The sequence below is a fragment of the Pavona decussata genome, unplaced genomic scaffold (assembly GCF_977016875.1).
Source record: "Pavona decussata unplaced genomic scaffold, jaPavDecu1.1 SCAFFOLD_85, whole genome shotgun sequence".
NCBI classification, from domain to species: Eukaryota; Metazoa; Cnidaria; class Anthozoa; order Scleractinia; family Agariciidae; genus Pavona; species Pavona decussata.
The window spans coordinates 1,690,247-1,708,146 of record NW_028145503.1 but is presented as its reverse complement, the minus strand read 5'-3'; the positions used below and the strand labels follow the sequence as shown (position 1 = coordinate 1,708,146).

General features: G+C 38.6%; 2 protein-coding genes across 3 annotated transcripts in view; one reads left to right on the top strand and one right to left on the bottom strand.

Moving 5' to 3' along the window:
- The window catches only part of LOC146475209 (uncharacterized), a 47,636-nt gene extending 43,692 nt beyond the window's left edge, over window positions 1–3,944 (top strand). The window contains exons 38-39 of the mRNA XM_085116093.1: window positions 771–995; window positions 1,795–3,944. Of these exons, the coding sequence (XP_084972219.1) occupies window positions 771–995; window positions 1,795–2,013 (444 nt within the window). The 3' untranslated portion in view covers window positions 2,014–3,944. The remainder of the gene's footprint in view (window positions 1–770; window positions 996–1,794) is intronic.
- A 655-nt stretch (window positions 3,945–4,599) lies between these two features.
- LOC146475208 (serine/threonine-protein kinase pim-1-like) lies at window positions 4,600–16,818 on the bottom strand. 2 transcript variants are annotated; one of them, XM_085116183.1, is made up of 7 exons: window positions 16,595–16,818; window positions 14,535–14,820; window positions 13,970–14,070; window positions 9,981–10,028; window positions 8,736–9,096; window positions 6,386–6,562; window positions 4,600–5,777 (listed from the first exon to the last, which is right to left on the bottom strand). In XM_085116183.1, the coding sequence occupies exons 1-7, from the start codon at window positions 16,691–16,693 to the stop codon at window positions 5,566–5,568; spliced, it is 1,284 nt and encodes a 427-aa protein (XP_084972309.1). In that variant the 5' UTR covers window positions 16,694–16,818; the 3' UTR covers window positions 4,600–5,565. The 2 variants fall into 2 exon arrangements, with proteins under 2 accessions (XP_084972309.1, XP_084972310.1); XM_085116184.1 differs by lacking the exon at window positions 16,595–16,818 and adding an exon at window positions 15,149–15,278.
- Between the last annotated feature and the right edge of the window lie 1,082 nt (window positions 16,819–17,900).

The following is a 17,900-nucleotide window of genomic DNA, read 5'->3' as shown; positions in this document are numbered from 1 at the left end:
AATACGTTTTGTGCGGTTCAGAAATTAGGCTTGCAAAGACTTGGACATTGTATGTTGTTTTCGTTGTTAGTTATTTTCATTTACAATTTTGTTTTTGTTTAATTTAAAACTGGTGCTGTCTAATTTGTTTTCAGCTAAGTAGTATAAAAGGCTGTTGAAGTTAGTTGATTTTAGAATGAAATTTAAAAAGTTAGTTTCTCGCTATTCACTATTTTTTTTTTACTTTCTGACCATGTTCATGTATCGTATAGAAACGTATCGTATCGTCGACATGTATCGTGTTACGTATCGTATCGTACCACTGGTGTATCGTTACGCCTCTATTACAACTTTCAAATCGTCTTTATACAATTCTCTTTCGTTCTCACTCCAACCCTAGAATGTTTCTTGAGTGCTAGGCGAAACACAAGGCGTTGAGCCCTAGATCTCCCTTGCTGATCTCTCTCAGAATTTTCTATTTTAGGTAAAAATGGTGTAACAAGACTTGTTTCGCTTTCTTATGTTATAAACTTGAGTGCCAGCCTGTTTCAGGCGCGATTAAATAGTAGGAAACGGCACGAAGAAAATTCTGGTGCGTGTATACGGACTGACAGCGGATAAAAGATTATAAAGAAGAAAGATAACTGCGAGAATCTTTCTTCTATATAATCTTTCATCCGCGTTGCTTATGCATGCCTTAATATATTCACAATGATCATTTATATAGCGTTAATTCCATTGCTTACCAAGAACGTTTCATAATTGCTATATTCCTTTATTTTCCAACGCAGGAAGAACGCGAGCGTCAAATCACCATGGTTCGCGAACGGATCGCGCGTGTGCGGTACGAGCGTACGATGACAATGCGTGAACCGAGAGACGAAAAAGCTCAAGGATTTGAGAGTCTGCTGTCAGAGGAGGAAAAACAGGGACTGAGTGAAGAGGAAAAGATGAAGAGAGTAGCTGCGAAAATGGAAGAGAAGTTCAAGAGTGAAACGCGCCGTGTATCCGTGGCGGTAAGTGGACTGAGAACTAAACTGTCTACTGCGCAGGCGTGTCCTGTGGGTTGCCATCTTGCGTTCCAGTAGTCTGCACAAAGTGAACAAAATCATGTTTATACAACCGCTTACAATCAGCGTTATAAATAACCTTTAGTGAATGCGTCGTTTTTATATCGGTGATTAACTTTCCGGAATCTACTGGTTTGGGCTTAGTGAAAAATTCATAAATTTCTTGCATTTCCTCCGATCATAATAAACTCTTCTTTGACCCCGGGAACGACATTGGGAATTTTGGCGCATTTGTGAACAATTCCATTTCCGTTCCGTTAATTTCAGCTTATTGTCTACGGTCAACCCGAGAGAAAAACTGGTCAACCTTAAGACTTGATACTATATCCCACGTTCCTGTCAATTTGTCCATAGTACAGTCGAAGCTCTCCTTGCTCTCTTAAGTGACCACCTCTAGTTACGACCAACAGCATGAAATCCGGTTTCAACTTTTACCCAAACTCCTCTAAGTAAAAGCTTACATAAGCGACCGCGACCACTTTTGGGAATTACCAAGAGTTTTTTTGTTTTGTTTTTTTTTTTGTTGTTTGTTTTGTTTTGTTTTGCTTTGTTTGTAAGCTCTTTCTAGCGACGACTCAAATAGTTTGATGTACTGTACATAGAATGCAACACTAATGAAAGTTGACGCTTGTCGATCTCTTTAGCGACCAGCTCTATTTAAGACCAATTTTTTCAAATTTCCGAGGTGGTCGCTTAGGAGAGGTTCGACCGTATTACTTATGAGCATTATTTTGATGATTGACAGCTGGCTCCTCCTAGCCAATCACTGAGCGCCAGCGCCAGTTCAGCTGAAGCCTCAGACGAAGACAGCGCGCACGTGGAACGCTCGTCACATGTCCTGGACGAGAAAAGCCGCGAGAAGAAACTCAAGGAAAGGATGGCCTCGCGCAAAAGGGAACGACGCAAATCCGCTGTACCACCCCCTCCGGAGAACATTGGGGCCGAGGGACGGGTTGATGAGTGAAGGGGCATAATAGCTGTATTGGCTTCATCCGGTGGCGGGACCACTGCGAGGCTTTAAATGGTTTATTTATTTGTAGGGCTATTTATTTTGCACCTTTTAAACCTGCGATCATTCCTGTTTTTCTTTCAACTAAGAACTAAACTGTTTGTGAAGTAGTTTATTCATTAGTTAAGAAGAACTCGACCCCCATATTAGAATGCACTGGAGGTTGCGTCACTTACGTAAATTAGGGAACTTAAACAAAACACAACAATAGGTTTAATGAACAAAAAGAATCGCTCCGCACTTGCGTTATATGTTTTTGTACATTTCTTTGCCGTCAGCAGCAAACCAACAACGTAAAATGGCCAAATTCAAGGTTTTGTGGAGAATGTGAACAGACGACGGTGAATGTTTTTTTTTTCCTTCCTTACTTGAACGCCGTTCCTATAAATTTAGTTCCCGGATACTTCGCCCACATTGTAGAGGGTGAATTAATTGGAATAATCGCGAAGTCATATTTTCAAGCGACGTTTTCGTTTCCATTGCCGTCGTCGTTGTTTAAGTTCCCTATTTTCAGGGTTGGCACGGTCAAGGAAAAGTTAAGAAATTTTACATCAAGGTGGGAAACTTCTAAATCCTAACCCAAAGTCAGTAAAAAGTTAAGGAATTTGATTTTTGGCCGGTCACTGGGTTTGCAAACAAGTTTTCTGATTAGCAAAGGTTAAGGTTATTCCAAAAATTATCTGCAAAGGGCTGACTTCTGTGTCTTCATGACAGGATTTATTGCCAAGAATTTGTCTTTGGTAGTCGGTGAAAACTGGTTTGTGGTCAGTGAACAGGCAGGGAATTTTGTCCGTACTAATGAGTGGCGTCTCTGCTTTTTAGATAGAAATTCATGTCAATTACACAGCTGAAATTACGATGAAAATGTCACAATGCTCCGTTTTTCTACACTGTAGTAGAGTGAACAGTATTTCTCGAATGCTTCGATTTCTCGATATCCTCTTTTAGCTGGAATGTCATCTCAACTCTACAGCTTAAGGTTAGTGATAGTGAAAAGAGGTCGAATTGTTCTCAAAAAAACTATTTTAGGTAATTGTTGAAACAAGAAAGGGATACAGGGTTTAATGAAAACGGTAGTTCGAAATCTTGAAAAGAACGCAAGCTATCTGGAAAAAAAGTTTTGTAGGAATAGCAGTGAATGGTGAAGGTGTCATAATCCAATTTATACGGGGCTGTGTTGAGGTTTTACAGTTTGCAGGCCTATGAGCGATTATTTATCCAAGAAAATTAAAAAAACCTTGATATTTTTGCAATTTTCAATTAATAAGCTTTACAGTGATCTATAGTTTTCCGTGGTTTCATCGAACGAAGCGCGCGTACGCAAGATTTCCGTGAAGACACCCGTGAAACCTATCAGTAACCTTAAAGTACAGTGAAAAAATTTATTTTTGTGCTTGTGTCAGCTCGTTCTTCACTTCATTAAGTTTACACACTTGGAGAACTGGAACAGTATAGTAGAATATTAAAATCAAGTATTTTAACAAATTCACTCGACTTTTAGTATTTTGAAAACTTTCCACCAAGTACAGAATGCTCACTTAACGAAGGTTTGTTTGAAACTTTAAAACAAAATAGAACCAAATCCCATTTTATACATCATGCGGTGTCTCGAGGCATTATCCAAAGGTCCCAGCTTTTTGCTACCTTCCAATTTGATATCGCCCGGGATTACGTTCCAACACCGCTAATCTGCGAATAAAATTATGGCCCGTAATCTCACAACCGTTTGATATATGTTGGCATGGTACTAGCATATGATTTGTGCTATTTATGGCGACAAACGTGTAGATATTTATTTTTGTAAGTCAAGAATCAAGTTTCAAGAAAGCAGTTGTCAGTAATATCTTTCTTATTCAATAAAAACACACGATCAATTGTTTCGTAAATCATGGTGAATATTGTTTAATGTAAGATATGAGCTGAGCCCGAGTGCTGGGGTGAATGTGGCGCCTGTTACCCTTTCCCCTTCCCTTGAACCTCGATGTTGAATACTTGCAATTCTGAACTCTAACTTTAAAGGTGAGCAGTAATTTTGGAGGATAAATGTCGGCTTGTGTCTGTGGATAGTTTCTTCGTTCCTTCGACTTTCATTCAGTGAAGTTGTGTGGTCGAAACATACGTATTAACAGCTTGGTGGGGGGGTTGGTGCAGCATCCTGGTGCAAGAGATGTCTCGCTGGCAAGTGAATATTGCATCTTTTTTTTTTTAAATCATTACAGGGTTCAAATTTACCATCTTTCTTTCTTTACTACCACTCAGGGTGCCGTTGATGTTGCTAATGCATCCGTCATCAGCCATCCCCCGTGGGAAAGGGGGGACATCGGACAAGGAAGGGGACATTGTAACGTTCTCTCACGAAAGTGCTAATTTCCCCGTCTTGGAAGGGATCATTGAACAATCAAAGTTAAGAAACTGCCATGTCAGTGTTTAAGGAAATGCATCCAGCTAGCACCAAAGAAATTTATGTAGAATAATGTTGATGTAGGGATTTTACCAAGTGAGGAAGGGCCCGGTGTACTACTTTAACAGAACCAAACCAGGTTATTTTACAAATTTATTGAGATGATTTCTCTTGCTAGTTAACTGTACAGCTTTACTTTTCCCAGTTGTGTTTCCTTGTTGGTCATCACAGTGCACATTTTAAGGAACCTATACACGGCAAACTAAACCTTGTAAACTCGAACTGGAGAAAACAACCCGAGTGCAGACGTGGCAACAGCTAGCTAGCTAGTTTGCAAACTGTTGGTCACAGATAGAACTGGTCTATAAACCTGCCGACTATCTTTGCAACCTTCTAGGTTAGCAAACTCGCGTTTGACGGGTGAACGTTTCGTTAAACTTACCTCCTTCTTAAAACGGCAGATTTAAGGATGAAAAAGATGAAGGAGTTTTAAGAGGTTTCCCGTGTTGTGAAAGCCGAGATTTTCAATTGCCGTAGAAGGACTGCTTTAAATGCATACCCGCCTTAAACGTCGTGATCACACATCCGATTGCATGCAAGGGACACTGAGTCTAATGAGTTACTCTTTTCTCATTAAACGATTATTAGAACCTAAACATAAGGAACACCTTTGCTCTCGAATATTCTCTCCGAGTAGAAAAACGTCACCGAACTTCCGTTAATCTATCGTTTCGATATGGCTTCCAGTTTTCTTCGAGCTGGTGAGCTTTCAGAATCCCAGCTTAGGTTTAGTTCTTAACGCAATACTAAGTTAAGGATTAAGGTTCGTCCGCTTGATCATGCACATGAAGGGCAACTTATATTGCCTTAGGCTCGTGCCATACGTACAAACAGCACCTGACACGCTCATGCACGTGCAACTGTACCGCTGGACATGTATGTGCACGTGATATCTCTACATCGTGCAACCGATCAGTAGAATTGTCCACGTGACTTAAGTTTTTTAACGCTGTGATACACGTCACACTTTTGGATCATGTATGTGTCTATCGGAGATCAGTTCTGCAAAGCAGACTAAGTCTAAGGTTCTCTTTTTTGTATTTGCTTCAGAAAAGCGAATTTCCTCGTTGATAGCGTCGCTCACGTCGTTCCTCAGGGGTGCCCCCAGGAATTGGCGCGCTCTGACAGGATCTCCTGTCAGGGGAGGGGCGGTGTTTAGGTCGACGATGTTGAAGCCAAGGGTGCTGAACAACTTCCTCTAAAGTCGGTCTGTAAGACGGATGCTTGGCTAACAGGCAACGCAGAATGTCTTGTAAATCTGGGAACAAAGAGATAATTGTTTGGTTTTGATACGAATATTACTGAGCAAAAACGGAGCGGAATTTCTTTCCTAGGGGATAAAAGTGATGTTTCTGTGAAATTTTGTTTATCGAAGCCAAAAAAGTAAATGCAAATGAGGTTTTTCCTGAGCAAAACGTGATGTAACAGATCTTTAAAGATCTGTTGGATCGTGTGTAGAATTTAACTTAAGTTATTATATCGCCCTTCCTTGTAATTAGCTCGTATATTTTGCCTCTTATCACATTGCTTTTTTCATTTCCTAAGCTAGAGGGAGCCTGGGCCTTACAAATTCAGGCTTCCCCGTCACCAAACCTATTTTGTATGTGAAGTGTGTAATATTTAGTTATGTGCGACAAAACAGATAAAATCTTCTGACGTCTTCTCAATTTATACGTGCGTTTTGAACGCACCAAAGCTGCGACTGGCTACCAAATCAGGCGCTATCTTGATTTGAACGGCCACGCGTGTCCTATGCAACTGCAATAAGAGCATTTTTGATCAGTTGCTTTTTAATTTTTCATGATTTTGGCGCGAGAGGAGACTGGATACGAGTAACGCGAGGCGCGAGTTGTCAGGGATGCTCACCTTTGCTAACATCATCCGGGAAATTCAACTCTGCTCGTACAATCTCGACTTCATTTGAAAACGGCACGTCGCCCATGATCATATTATGAAGCAATATCCCTAGGGACCACACAGTAGCAGGCCGAGCGTAATATCGGTGAAAGCGGAACCATTCTGGAGGGCAATATGCTCGCGTACCTGGGAAGAGAATACTGTCAGGTAAGAGAAATATTTCTCGTTATATCTTGTTTGTGTGTGCGGATCATTGGATAGTTTATTGGCTTTGCAATCATGCGATATCTGCCATTTCACCATACCCGATAAATAGCGGCCATAAATTATAAATTGTCTTCTGGTGTTTCCTGCAAACTGAAATCAACAAAATCAGCAATATTTTTTTCTTAGTTGTTTTAAATGATTTTGAAATAAAAACTGGCGAAACTAGTTACGTTTTGTCGTCCTCATAATAACATTAGGGACCTTAAGCAGCGACGACGACGACGTCAACGTTAACGTCCGGAAACAATAGTTTTAATTAGCAAAACACTGGCTCTGCACGTGCGTTATACACTTTGGTACATTTCTTTGTCGTCCTCTGCAAAACAACAACGTGAAATGACCAAATTTAAGGTTTTATGGAGAACGTGAACGCATGATGATTAATTTTCCTTTCTCTTTCTGAACTTTAAAGGCGCCCCTACGACGTTAGCTCCTCGATAGTTCGGCTACATTGCACAAACTGAGAGAGTATAAATCATCGCAAATTTATTCAGAAGACGCGAAGGTAATTTTTTTAAGTTTCGTTTTCGTCGGCGTCGTCGTCGTCTTTGCTTAAGGTCCCTATTGTCAAGCTGAAAATGTCAGTATCAAATCTGAAGTATTTATGAATATAATTATAGGTAAAGTATAAAGACTGGGAGAACATTGCAACAATATAGTTACTACACTCATGCTTATGAATATGAATATATCGGAAACATCATATATTTAGACTGCGGATGAAAGATTAGAAAGAAGAAAGAACCTCGCAGTTAGTACGCAATTTAAGCAGTTGCGAAAAGAAAGCCTGAATTTTTTTTTAGGTTTTCTTTTCGCAACTGCTTAAGTTGCTTACTAACTGCGAGGATCTTTCTTCTATTTAACACTCATGTTTGATAAAAATGCGATGATTATAGTCAACTCGGCATGCACCCTATCTATCATCTCATCGTATCACATGAACATGCGCTTGTGAAAAAAACTGAAGGGCGGAGTGCAGAAAAGGACTATGTGTATTTTAGGCCAAATTACCTGAGGTAGAATAACAGCATTTCTGTGGTGAAATCAACCCAAAAAAAGACGAAATTATTGCTAAGTGCAGAAAAATAAGATGACTCGTGCCACTTTTGTTCAAATTGGGTGTAATTTAATATTTGCACATGCGCCCTTTTTGCACTCAGTTCGTGAATTGTATAAAGGTCGTATGTACAAAAAGGACCATTAGGTGCGGCTGCTATCATTGTCATGACAGCAAGCTGATATGATATTTAACAAAAACATTGTCCATCATCATGAACGTTTAAGGTGGGGCTCTACCTGAATTTGAGTGAAATTTGAAGAGGTTTTAAGAATGGATAGAAGAAAGAAAATGATTTTTGGAACACTAACAGACAGTCGATAACCACGCAAAAGCACCCCAGGTTGCCAGTGGACTAAGTTGGTATCCGTCTACTAATTATTAACAACAAATTCTAATTTTAAAACTTCACTAAATCTTCAACATGTCTTATTTCTTTCAATTTTACCAATCCTTCAAGAAAAATTATTTCCTTTCAAATATACCTAAAAATCGCCCAAAAATTCATAAAACACCCCAAATCATTGATTTGTGTTATGAATGGAGGGTTTTTGTATTGCTTGAAATGCAAACAAGATATTTCCATTTGACCGATTTTAAGCGGCGTGAAAACGGCTTTCAGGTGAACCCCCACCTTAACAAATCGACGGCAGTGGAACCACGAGCCGCAGGCGAGTGGTTTCACTGCTAAGTTTTGGACATTTTATGGCGTCATTTTATGGTCTTTATTTTTAAAATAAGATGGAAAAAGTCCGAGCGGAATATTGGCTTTTTCTTTTCGTTGGGAGAGCGCCCGCGTTACATCTGACGTCAATTTCATTGTCTGTTCTCTTATGGACAATAGGTACGAGCCAATCAGTGCGCGGGAATTTTGACAGTTATTGTAAAAAACTACTTTCTTTGCACTCGCTTCCTTCCTGCCTTAAAATATGATTCCTCATTTTAATACAACACTTGAGATTTTTTAAACTCTATATCAACGCTTGCGTACCATCAGTAACACCTAACGCTTGTTGCGTTACGGCTTCAGCTTACCTTCATAATCAGTGTATAAAGTGTTCTCTAGCAATGTGCCTGAACCAAAATCCAACAACTTTACTTGTCCGGTCTTAGAATCCAGCAAAATATTTTCGTCTTTGATGTCGCGATGAAAAATTCCCTTAGCTTCACAATACATCACAGCTTCAACTACTTGACGGAAAATGCTTCCAGCCTCGTTCTCCTCCAACCGCCTCTTTTCTGTGATGTAGTCGAACAGATCCTTGTGGTACATGGGTCTTTCTAGCACCATCACGTACGCTTGCGCATGCTCAAAGAAGTCGTAGAGCTTGATGACATTTGGATGGTCAAGATAGCGGTGGAGGTGAACTTCCATCGGAATTGAGACTTCACCCTCCTGTTAAAATCAAAGATAAGTAAAGTGTACAATCTTTTTTTAAGGACACTCAAAACATTACCCAGGCTGAGAGTCAGTTAAGAACATTTTTCTTTTGACCAGATGTTTTCATCCTCTCTTGACTTCAGTCTATACTGTGTAATTAAGGGGGCAATTTACCTAAATTTGAATGAAATTTAAAGAGGTTTTAAGAAGGGATAGAAGAAAGAAAATGATTTTTGGAACACCAACAGACAGTTGATACCCACGCAAGAGCACCCCGGGTTGTTAGTGGACTAACTGGTATCCGTCTATTAATTATTAAATCCAAATTCTAATTTTTAAACTTCACTAAATCTTCAATATTTCTTATTTCTCTTAATTTAACCAATCCTTCATAAAAAAATTTACAAAATACCCCACAACACAGATTCACGGGATAATGATAGGGTTTTTGGATTGCTTGAAACGTGAATGAGAAATTGCCGTTAAAGCCATGTCAAGTGGCAGAAAAATGGCGTTTAGGTGAATTGCCCCCTTAACCCAAATTATAAAGGGGAACATGGACTTCGTGTTGCATGCCTGGTTGAACATCTTATTTCTGTTTTCATTCGATCAGGAACATTAAAAGTATAAACATATTGCTTTTTGATATGTCTCTTGGTCACGTCTGCATAGGTTTATCGATAGTTTGATGTGATATTTCAGGAATTTAAATGAAATCCTCCCAAACTAACGATCTTCTAAGTGCTCTTTAGAAGTTAATTAGACACAAATTCTTCAACTTAACCGCAACAACCTACGACAAATGGTTGACCACCATAAAAGAGCCAATCACAGTCATTGAGTCGTAATATCCTTCGACAAGGGGTTTACTACTATAAAACATTAATTAGTCTTCTTACCTCCTCAAAGGAATACACATTGCACTTGGGAATGACCTTGACAGCCACCTTAAAAAAAAAAAGAAAAAAATCATGACTTGTTAGTCCGCAATACCATCAAAGTTACTTCAAGGCATATTTTTGCAATATACTGACGCCTAGGCGACCTTTAGAAAGGTGGCCGATTAGAAATTAAGCACTTTTCATTTGAGCATTCCTGGCTAGAATCTCTTTTATCGCAGGTTGTTCAGGTTATTTATATGACCACAATAAAACAATCTGTAGGCTCCAGGTTAGCTTAGCTTCAAACGCACAACATGGGGCTTTCGCCGAGTTCAATTTAGAAAAAGTTGCGCAACTGGAGTGAGGCTTTTTTTGGTCACCCTTCGAGGTAATACGTTTTATCGCAGGCTTTCCAAGATTATTTATAAAAACATTTTAAAAATCTCCAGGCTTGAGATTACCTTATTATAAAACCTACCCAACTTAGGGCCAGCTGGGTTCAAGAAAACGTTGCGCAACTGGACTGAGGCTTTTTTGGTCACCCGTCGAGGTTATCTCTTTTATTAAGAAAGTCGTTCCAGGATTATTTCTAGAAACATTTTTTTAAAATGTGTAGGCTCGAGGTTAGTTTAGCGTAAAACCTTCCCAACTTGGGGGCGTGTGAGTTCATTTAGAAAAAGTTGCACAACAGGAGTAGGCCTTTGTTTGGTCACAGCTCGAGATAATCTCTTCTATCGCAGACGTTCCAGGATTATTATTTTGAAAAATCTCTAGGCTCGAGGTTAGCTTGGCATAAGACCTACCCAACTCTGCTGGGTTCAAGAAAAAGTTGCGCAACTGGATTGAGCCTTTTTTTTGTTTACAGCTCGAGGTAATCCCTTTTATCGAAGGCCTACCAGGATTAGTTATAGAAAAATTTCAAAAATTCTTATAATACAAGAAATTCCAACCTTTTCTATATACCTTATTGTAGAGCTAATCTTCCAAAATTCTCAATTCGGCCGGTTTCAAGGTCCTACGTTTTTCAACTCGCTAAGTCGTGAAATTCAAAACAGTGAAAATATCAGTTTGTTTGGCAAAAGACTTAAAAAATTCCTTCTTTCTTAGTTAAATTGACTCTTTGTAGAGCTATACACCTTTTCTTTTTCTCCTTTTTTTTTCTTTCTTTCTTTTTTTTTTATCTTCTTTAAAAAAAATTAATTGGAATTTTCATTCAGTACCCTTAACTTCTACGGTTTATCCTATAGTTCCAGGAAGCCTATAGTTAATAAGCCCCCGGCTTCTATATAGGCTTCCTTGCCTTAACACATTTGATCTCGTAAATAGTTTAGTAGGAATATTGTAATAGTAGGAATATTGTGTATCATCTTTAATGTATTTATGTTGTATTGTTTGGTTAATGGCAAAAATAAATGAATTGAATTGAATTGAAAACAAAAATTCTCTTGGCTCGAAGTTCGTCCAAGTTTAAGAAAAAGTTGCGCAACTGTCGGAATGGGAATTTTATTCTTTGGACACCCCTTGAGGGGTATGTCTTTCACCGCAAATTTTTCAGGGATATGTTTATAACCACTATAAAACGATCTCCAGACTCGTGGGTAGCTTAGTGTGAAACCTCCGCAACTCGGGGGCGTTGAAGTTAAAAAAAGAAAACACACACTACAGGTGCATTGTTCTGGGTCTATTCTAGAATAGGAATACACGGAGGAGACGGTATTTGTGTTCTTTTGGGACCGATTCTGTTTTCTGAATTAATAGAATAGTATTCTGTTCATACTGCCCCCGATAGCAGAATGAACGGAATATACAGCAGACCTGCGCCTTTCAAAAGCTCTATTTTCACCGGACTCTGATAACCTGCAGCTGCATGTTTTTTAGGGCTGCGAACATTGTTCTGTTGTTCGTTCTTTTGTCCTCTCGACCAACCATGTAAGACGTTACAAACGGTGCAGGTTATGCATTGCATGGATAGAAACAATTATGATTAATGAGGGGAGAGTCTCTTGTTTTCAAGAAACGTGCAAAACTGAGGATAACATCCCAGGCTAGATCAGTCTTCTGATCTTGGAATTCTAATATGACAGTTTTGACTGGAAGATAGAAGTTGGACACGCCGATCTCTCAGCTATTGTGCAATGAACTTTAAATTAAGACCGGTGTCACAAGAATACTTTGAGCAAAAGCCTGCCTGAGAAAAACTGTGTGTGGACCGCGTGAGATAGCACTATGCTCGAAAGCACGCTTATTTCAGGAGTATTTATGTTTCTTTATAAGAGTAAACCGGCGTGAGATAAAGCAGTTTTCATTTGAGCGTGTTAAAACCCGAAACGAAGTAATTCACTCTAGGCAAACACAACGGATCTAAACGGCACAATGCATGGACCAATCACAATTCAAAGCAAATACGCATTATTGGCGCCAAACGCGGGAAAATGCAGTTTTGGTTTTGCTTCTCGTTGGTCGAGAAAGAGACGTGAATTTGCTCACGAATCGCAACGCACAGCAAAGCAAAACTAAAACAAACACGAAAATACTTTCGCAATCTTCATGGGAACGTCATTGCACGTGTCATCGAACATGCAACTGTAAACCTAATACAAAAAAATTATGCATGCAAAACAATTTCATCTTAGAAGTGAAAAAAGCAGACATAAACATTCATTTCAGTATACAAATTAAGGAAAGATCAAATAAAAGTATTCATCCATTCGGCGACGCAAGTTTCGCTTTTCTGTCAAAAGGTGATACAAAAAAGGCTATTTAAAAACGCTGAAATTAAGAATTCGGATTCTGACATATAGATTTTAAGAAAAGTAACATTGAAACTTGTATTGTATCAAGACCTAACTTTTTAATCGAATTTCTTTTCGAATTAGACATTTTTTTCGCGTCAAAATATTATTACTATAGCTTAGACCTCGCATCAGAACAGGGTCGGTATTTGAACGAAAAGGCTTTTTGCCCAAGCTGTTAAAATTTTATTTTTAATTCTATTTCATGTTTTGTCATTTTATTGCAAAATACTGAGCGTAATTTTTAATATGATAATTTCGCCGCATTAGCCGTCAAAAACGAGATGTATGGTAAAAGCGTTTTACGCCTCAGGTGATAGCTGAGGACAAATGATTGTTCACTGTGCAAGACAATTGTCATATTTTATACCAGCAAAAGGAGAACTTAGATGTACATTTCCCAGGCAGCACTTACGTGCTTGATATGGGTATTTATATTTCTGCTTTTCTGGGAGACGAATGTAAAGAATGAAGTCTTTTAGTAGGCTTTTTCAATCAAGCACTGTGTAACTCAAATAAATAAACAAGCAGACGACTTAGCCGCAAAATTAATAATTCTTTTAAAATTACTTTTTCATATAAACGCACGTACTCCTATTCAATGAATGTTTTCAGTTTTTTTTTTTCGGAAATAGAGTCACACTTAACTCAATCCGCAGACTTAGAACGAAGAATTGCATTGATTTAAGGGTTTAATGCCAAGAAAATCCGTAAAATCGAAGTTAAATAGAAATATGCCCAACCTTTATGGACATGATCGATGGCCACTTTAAATAAGTATCAGCACTGACATTATTTGGCTTTGGGTAAAAGTTGGCAAAAATATTCCATACACAAAAATGGCAACGGCCTATTTTGTTCAAACGTGTTCAGAATGCTCAATGAACACACTGGAATAGAACGTTTGATCGATGTGACATGCATGGTGTCAATGTTTGAGAACATTTGATCGGAACGTTTGATCGTTACACCTGATCGGAACATCCGATCATTATAAATCAAGTATGCAACAAGCGCAACAGAGGTAATTCCGATCAACAGAATATTTATTTTATTATCATGGGCTGTGCGTCTCTGCCTGATTGTCTTGCTGTATAAAGGTGCCCCATCGCTTAAAAGCAATATCATTTTCTCGTTTGTCGCGTTTCATGTGTCGCTAGACATAAAATTCTCAGTGGACCGATGCCTAATTACAAGAAAAAAAAATTCACTTACTGGCAGGTTATCTCTTACTCGAGTTCCGGAATAGACAAATGCAAATCCACCTTGGCCGAGCAGCTGATTTAGTTCGTAGGTCTCGTTGAAGTGCTGTTCAACTATGGACGTGATAAAAATCATATTAAAATCACACTTTCATTTGCAATTGATTTTGGAAAAAAATATCGCCAGAATGGTGCTCTTACATTAGCAACTTTAGATACCTATATTTGTTTCTAAACTCAGGCGATGTTTCGGGTCTTGTATAGGGTAATGTTTCAGTAGAGAGCAAGTAAATTACAAATGCAGTTGTATATTTTCCTTATAAACTACATTCAAAGCGTTAAAAATCGCAGATCTCCCAAACATTTGAATGTACAAATCCTGCCTACCTGGATTACAAAAAAGTCATCGAGTACTTTTAACGCATTAACATGCAAAAATTTTCCAATTTTGCAGATCTTACGTTTATTGTTTTGAATCTCAAATAGATGAATTTTCTGTTCGAGACATACATCAAAATGTTATCTCCAACTGATTTCACAGTGTATTTTTTTTTTCGGTTATAAATTTCTATTTTTACCTTTTTCGTCCGCGGTCATTGCAGGTTTATTAGTCGCACGCGATTTACAAGGACTTCCAACAGCTTCACTTTTTGTCGCCAATTTGCTGATTTCATCACCGCCGTTCTTTTTCTTTCGTATCTTTGCCATTTTGTTGGCGGATCTCTTAGCCGTCCGACAAATCACCGTGAGAAGCGAAGAGAATCGCTTTGCTGTGTCGCCCATTATTCCAGTAAAACTGTCGTCTTCGTTTGAGAGTCGATCGGCCTCCAGCTCGTCGCTTTCTCGGTTCTTGGACGGCGAATTCTAAATTCAAATTAAGCACACAAAGCGACGACAGCATGACAAATACGGGTATTTATACTGCCCAGTCAACATCGCATAAACTAACATGATGATTGATATGAGCACTGCTAGCGCGTGTTCTTGACCAATAGCGTAACGCTAAAGTACTCTCTTGATTTTGTTGTGGCTGTTCTTTAACCCCTGCCATTGACAATGGAAACGCGCGCACAATGAATCTCTTATTTATCTCATTCATATTCCTGTTATATCCTTTCCTTTGTTTGCCCAGGGCTTAATATTCAAAATCGGATATTCTTTGAACATGAAAAGACAACAAAACCTGACTTACAAAAATTAAAGTAAATTTTCATGGCGCTAACAATCATCTCACGATTTGATGTTTCGCAATTCGCGCTTTTTTAAATTTAACTTTAATTTCTTGAAACCTACCAATGCGATGTCCTTATCTTTTTTAAGCCCTAAAATGGGTACACCATTGAGATGTACTCTGGGTTTTTTTTCTCTGACAAGCGAGTTTTCCGTCGCATTCTCAGTGTGAATAATTGAAACAATTCTCTTTCTGTGAAAAATAAAACAAAAAATTGAGAGGCAAGCCAGCTGGCTGCCATAAATTAAGGAAGATTCCTAAATTTGATTGGTCAGTCTTCGAAGATAAAAGCCACTTTAATCGGCGCGCTCTTTGAAGCGCATTAGGCCGCCGTAAACCCAATTTCCGTTTTTCTTTTCTTGTCTGTAGATGCCAAGAAGGGGAAAATCAGGTTTTTATTTGCGAGCGTTGAAAATGAAAAAAAAAGTGGTTCCCCATTTTATCGAGAAAACCTTTGAGAGAAAAGCGAAGGCAAGCCCGAATTAATTTCATATCAAATCTCGTTTAGTCATTCATCGGCGACTGAAAAAATCAATACCGATATGAGAGAGATTTATATTAAAATAATGTTTTTGTTCAGTGATTTAAAATGTTTTGACTTTGTCAATTTGTTCTGTGTAATTTAGCAGAACAGTCGCCCCCGCGCCTTGGTCAAGAACATTTGCCAGGCGAAACTTGTACCTTCTGTTTAAGCCCATCACATTTTTTTAAAGACTTAGATTTAGTGATTGTTGAATATCGGCCAAAACAGCTTTCGACTCGACGCGTTTTTTGGTTATCTATCCCATTTTTATTAAATCCTAAAAACCGAAATAATGAAACAAAATAAAAAAAAAACATCCCTCGGGCAAAGAAAAAAGCTAAGCCAGGTTTGAAAATATTGCAATTCCACAGAAGAATTAGGGAGTTAATTCAAACCCACACAATCTCGAAGCGTGCAATGCCGGCTGACTGTCAGAATTTTTAATGTAACACTATCATGATCGCAAAAGTTGTTTCGTCTACGGGTCGTGATTCACTGGACAACATTCGATCTTGCCTTCCAAAACTACCCATTTGCCTTTTGAAATTCACACATCAATTGAAGCTATCTATTTTTCCCCTAAAGTTGAAACGATGCGCGAGTTTTTGTGTATAATTCTATTTGGCTTTTGTAGCGTTCCTCAAGGAAGGCAAAACGTTTGAACATATCATGGATTTGTAATTCCCGTCTCGCGATTAAAGATAAATGGAATACTTGTTTACAAAAGCCCCAAACACAAACATGCAAATGCTATTGAAATGAACTCAAAAAGCCAGCTCTCAGTCTTTGCGTTATATATCCATAAATGTAAGCATATTTTTTTTTCTCGCAGCATTTGTGTCTTTGTGCTTGACTGTTCGAAAAGCTAAAAGTGTGCGTATTACCTGGAAATATACATCTCCACTCTCGTCGCCTATCCGTGATCTGCGATTCGTGATTGTAGCTTCGGTGGCAATAGGCGAGGCCTTCCTTGCTCTAGCCATGCCAAAAAACTTACTCAAACGTCGAACATTTCAATCCTGCTCGAAATGCTCGAGATTCAATGTTCTTTCCGGCGAGAGCTTAATACCTTTAGCTCCCCCTTTCGGGACATCGAGCCATATACGTCAACTGAGCATGCGCAAACAAATCGTGATCAGAAAAATCGATGTTGCCTTTTGTTCTTAACGCTAAACACCAATCACAAAAGCTTTAGATCTTGATATTGGTGACCACTTATAAATAAGCTATGCCTTGACTCTTATCTCGAAACTGATCACTTACATGGATTTACCGAGGGTTTATTTTAAGCGACCAAAAACTTCAAATAAAGCGATGAACTTAAGATTGTTATTTTGTCTTCCCGAGTAGGAATATATTCACAAAACAAACTTGTCACCTTTAAAAAAAATTGGCTTTTCTGTTATCGTAATACGGGTTTCCAGTACTATAATTCGACATTGATTTGAGAATGAAGTTATGTAGATCGAAAACGTTTAGTAAATGAACGGAATACTATAGTGTGACCGTTCCATGAAAGTGAAAGCTTTTGGTGCCGTTTATTATGTAATAAAATAGGCCTAAAATGACACAATCCCTTGAACGTCTGAGCATGTAAAGGAGAGATACTAAGGAATACTTTCCTATGATGGTTTGCTTTTAACATTTGTGTCGACCGGGTAAAAAATCGTATAGTGTGACCATTCAAATGAAAGCTACCTACTGAGCAGTACTAGTTTCCTGTGGTGCTGTTTATCATGCTGTACAAGGTGGTTCTAACTTTTGAGGCTGTGGATGAAATACTTAAGTGTGACCATTCAAATAAAAGCTACTGAGCTGTACTTTCCTGTGGTGCTGTTTATCATACTGTACAAGGTGGTTCTCACTTTTGAGTCTGTGGATGAAATCCTAAAGTGTGACTATTCAAATGAAAGCTACTGAGCTGTACTTTCCTGTGGTGCTGTTTATTATGCTGTACAAGGTGTTTCTAACTTTTGAGTCTGTGGATGGAATCCTAGAGTGTGACCATTCAAATGAAAGCTACTGAGCAGTACTTTCCTGTGGTGCTGTTTATTTTGCTGTACAAGGTGGTTCTTACTCTTGAGTCTGTGGATGCGACTCTAAAATGTGAACAATTAAGCAGTAATCTCCACAGTTCGGTTTAATTTGTTTAGTTCTACAAGGTTGATTGAACTTTTATAGCCTGAGTAG

Excerpts from the sequence above, each read along its gene's own strand:
- LOC146475208 (XM_085116183.1), bottom strand. The coding sequence starts at position 16,693 with ATGGCTAGAGCAAGGAAGGCCTCGCCTATTGCCACCGAAGCTACAATC. Across the intron at positions 6,563-8,735 it reads TTTATACACTGATTATGAAG|GTACGCGAGCATATTGCCCT; the intron begins GTAAGCTGAAGC and ends TTCTCTTCCCAG. Across the intron at positions 5,778-6,385 it reads CCCGGATGATGTTAGCAAAG|ATTTACAAGACATTCTGCGT; the intron begins GTGAGCATCCCT and ends CTTTGTTCCCAG.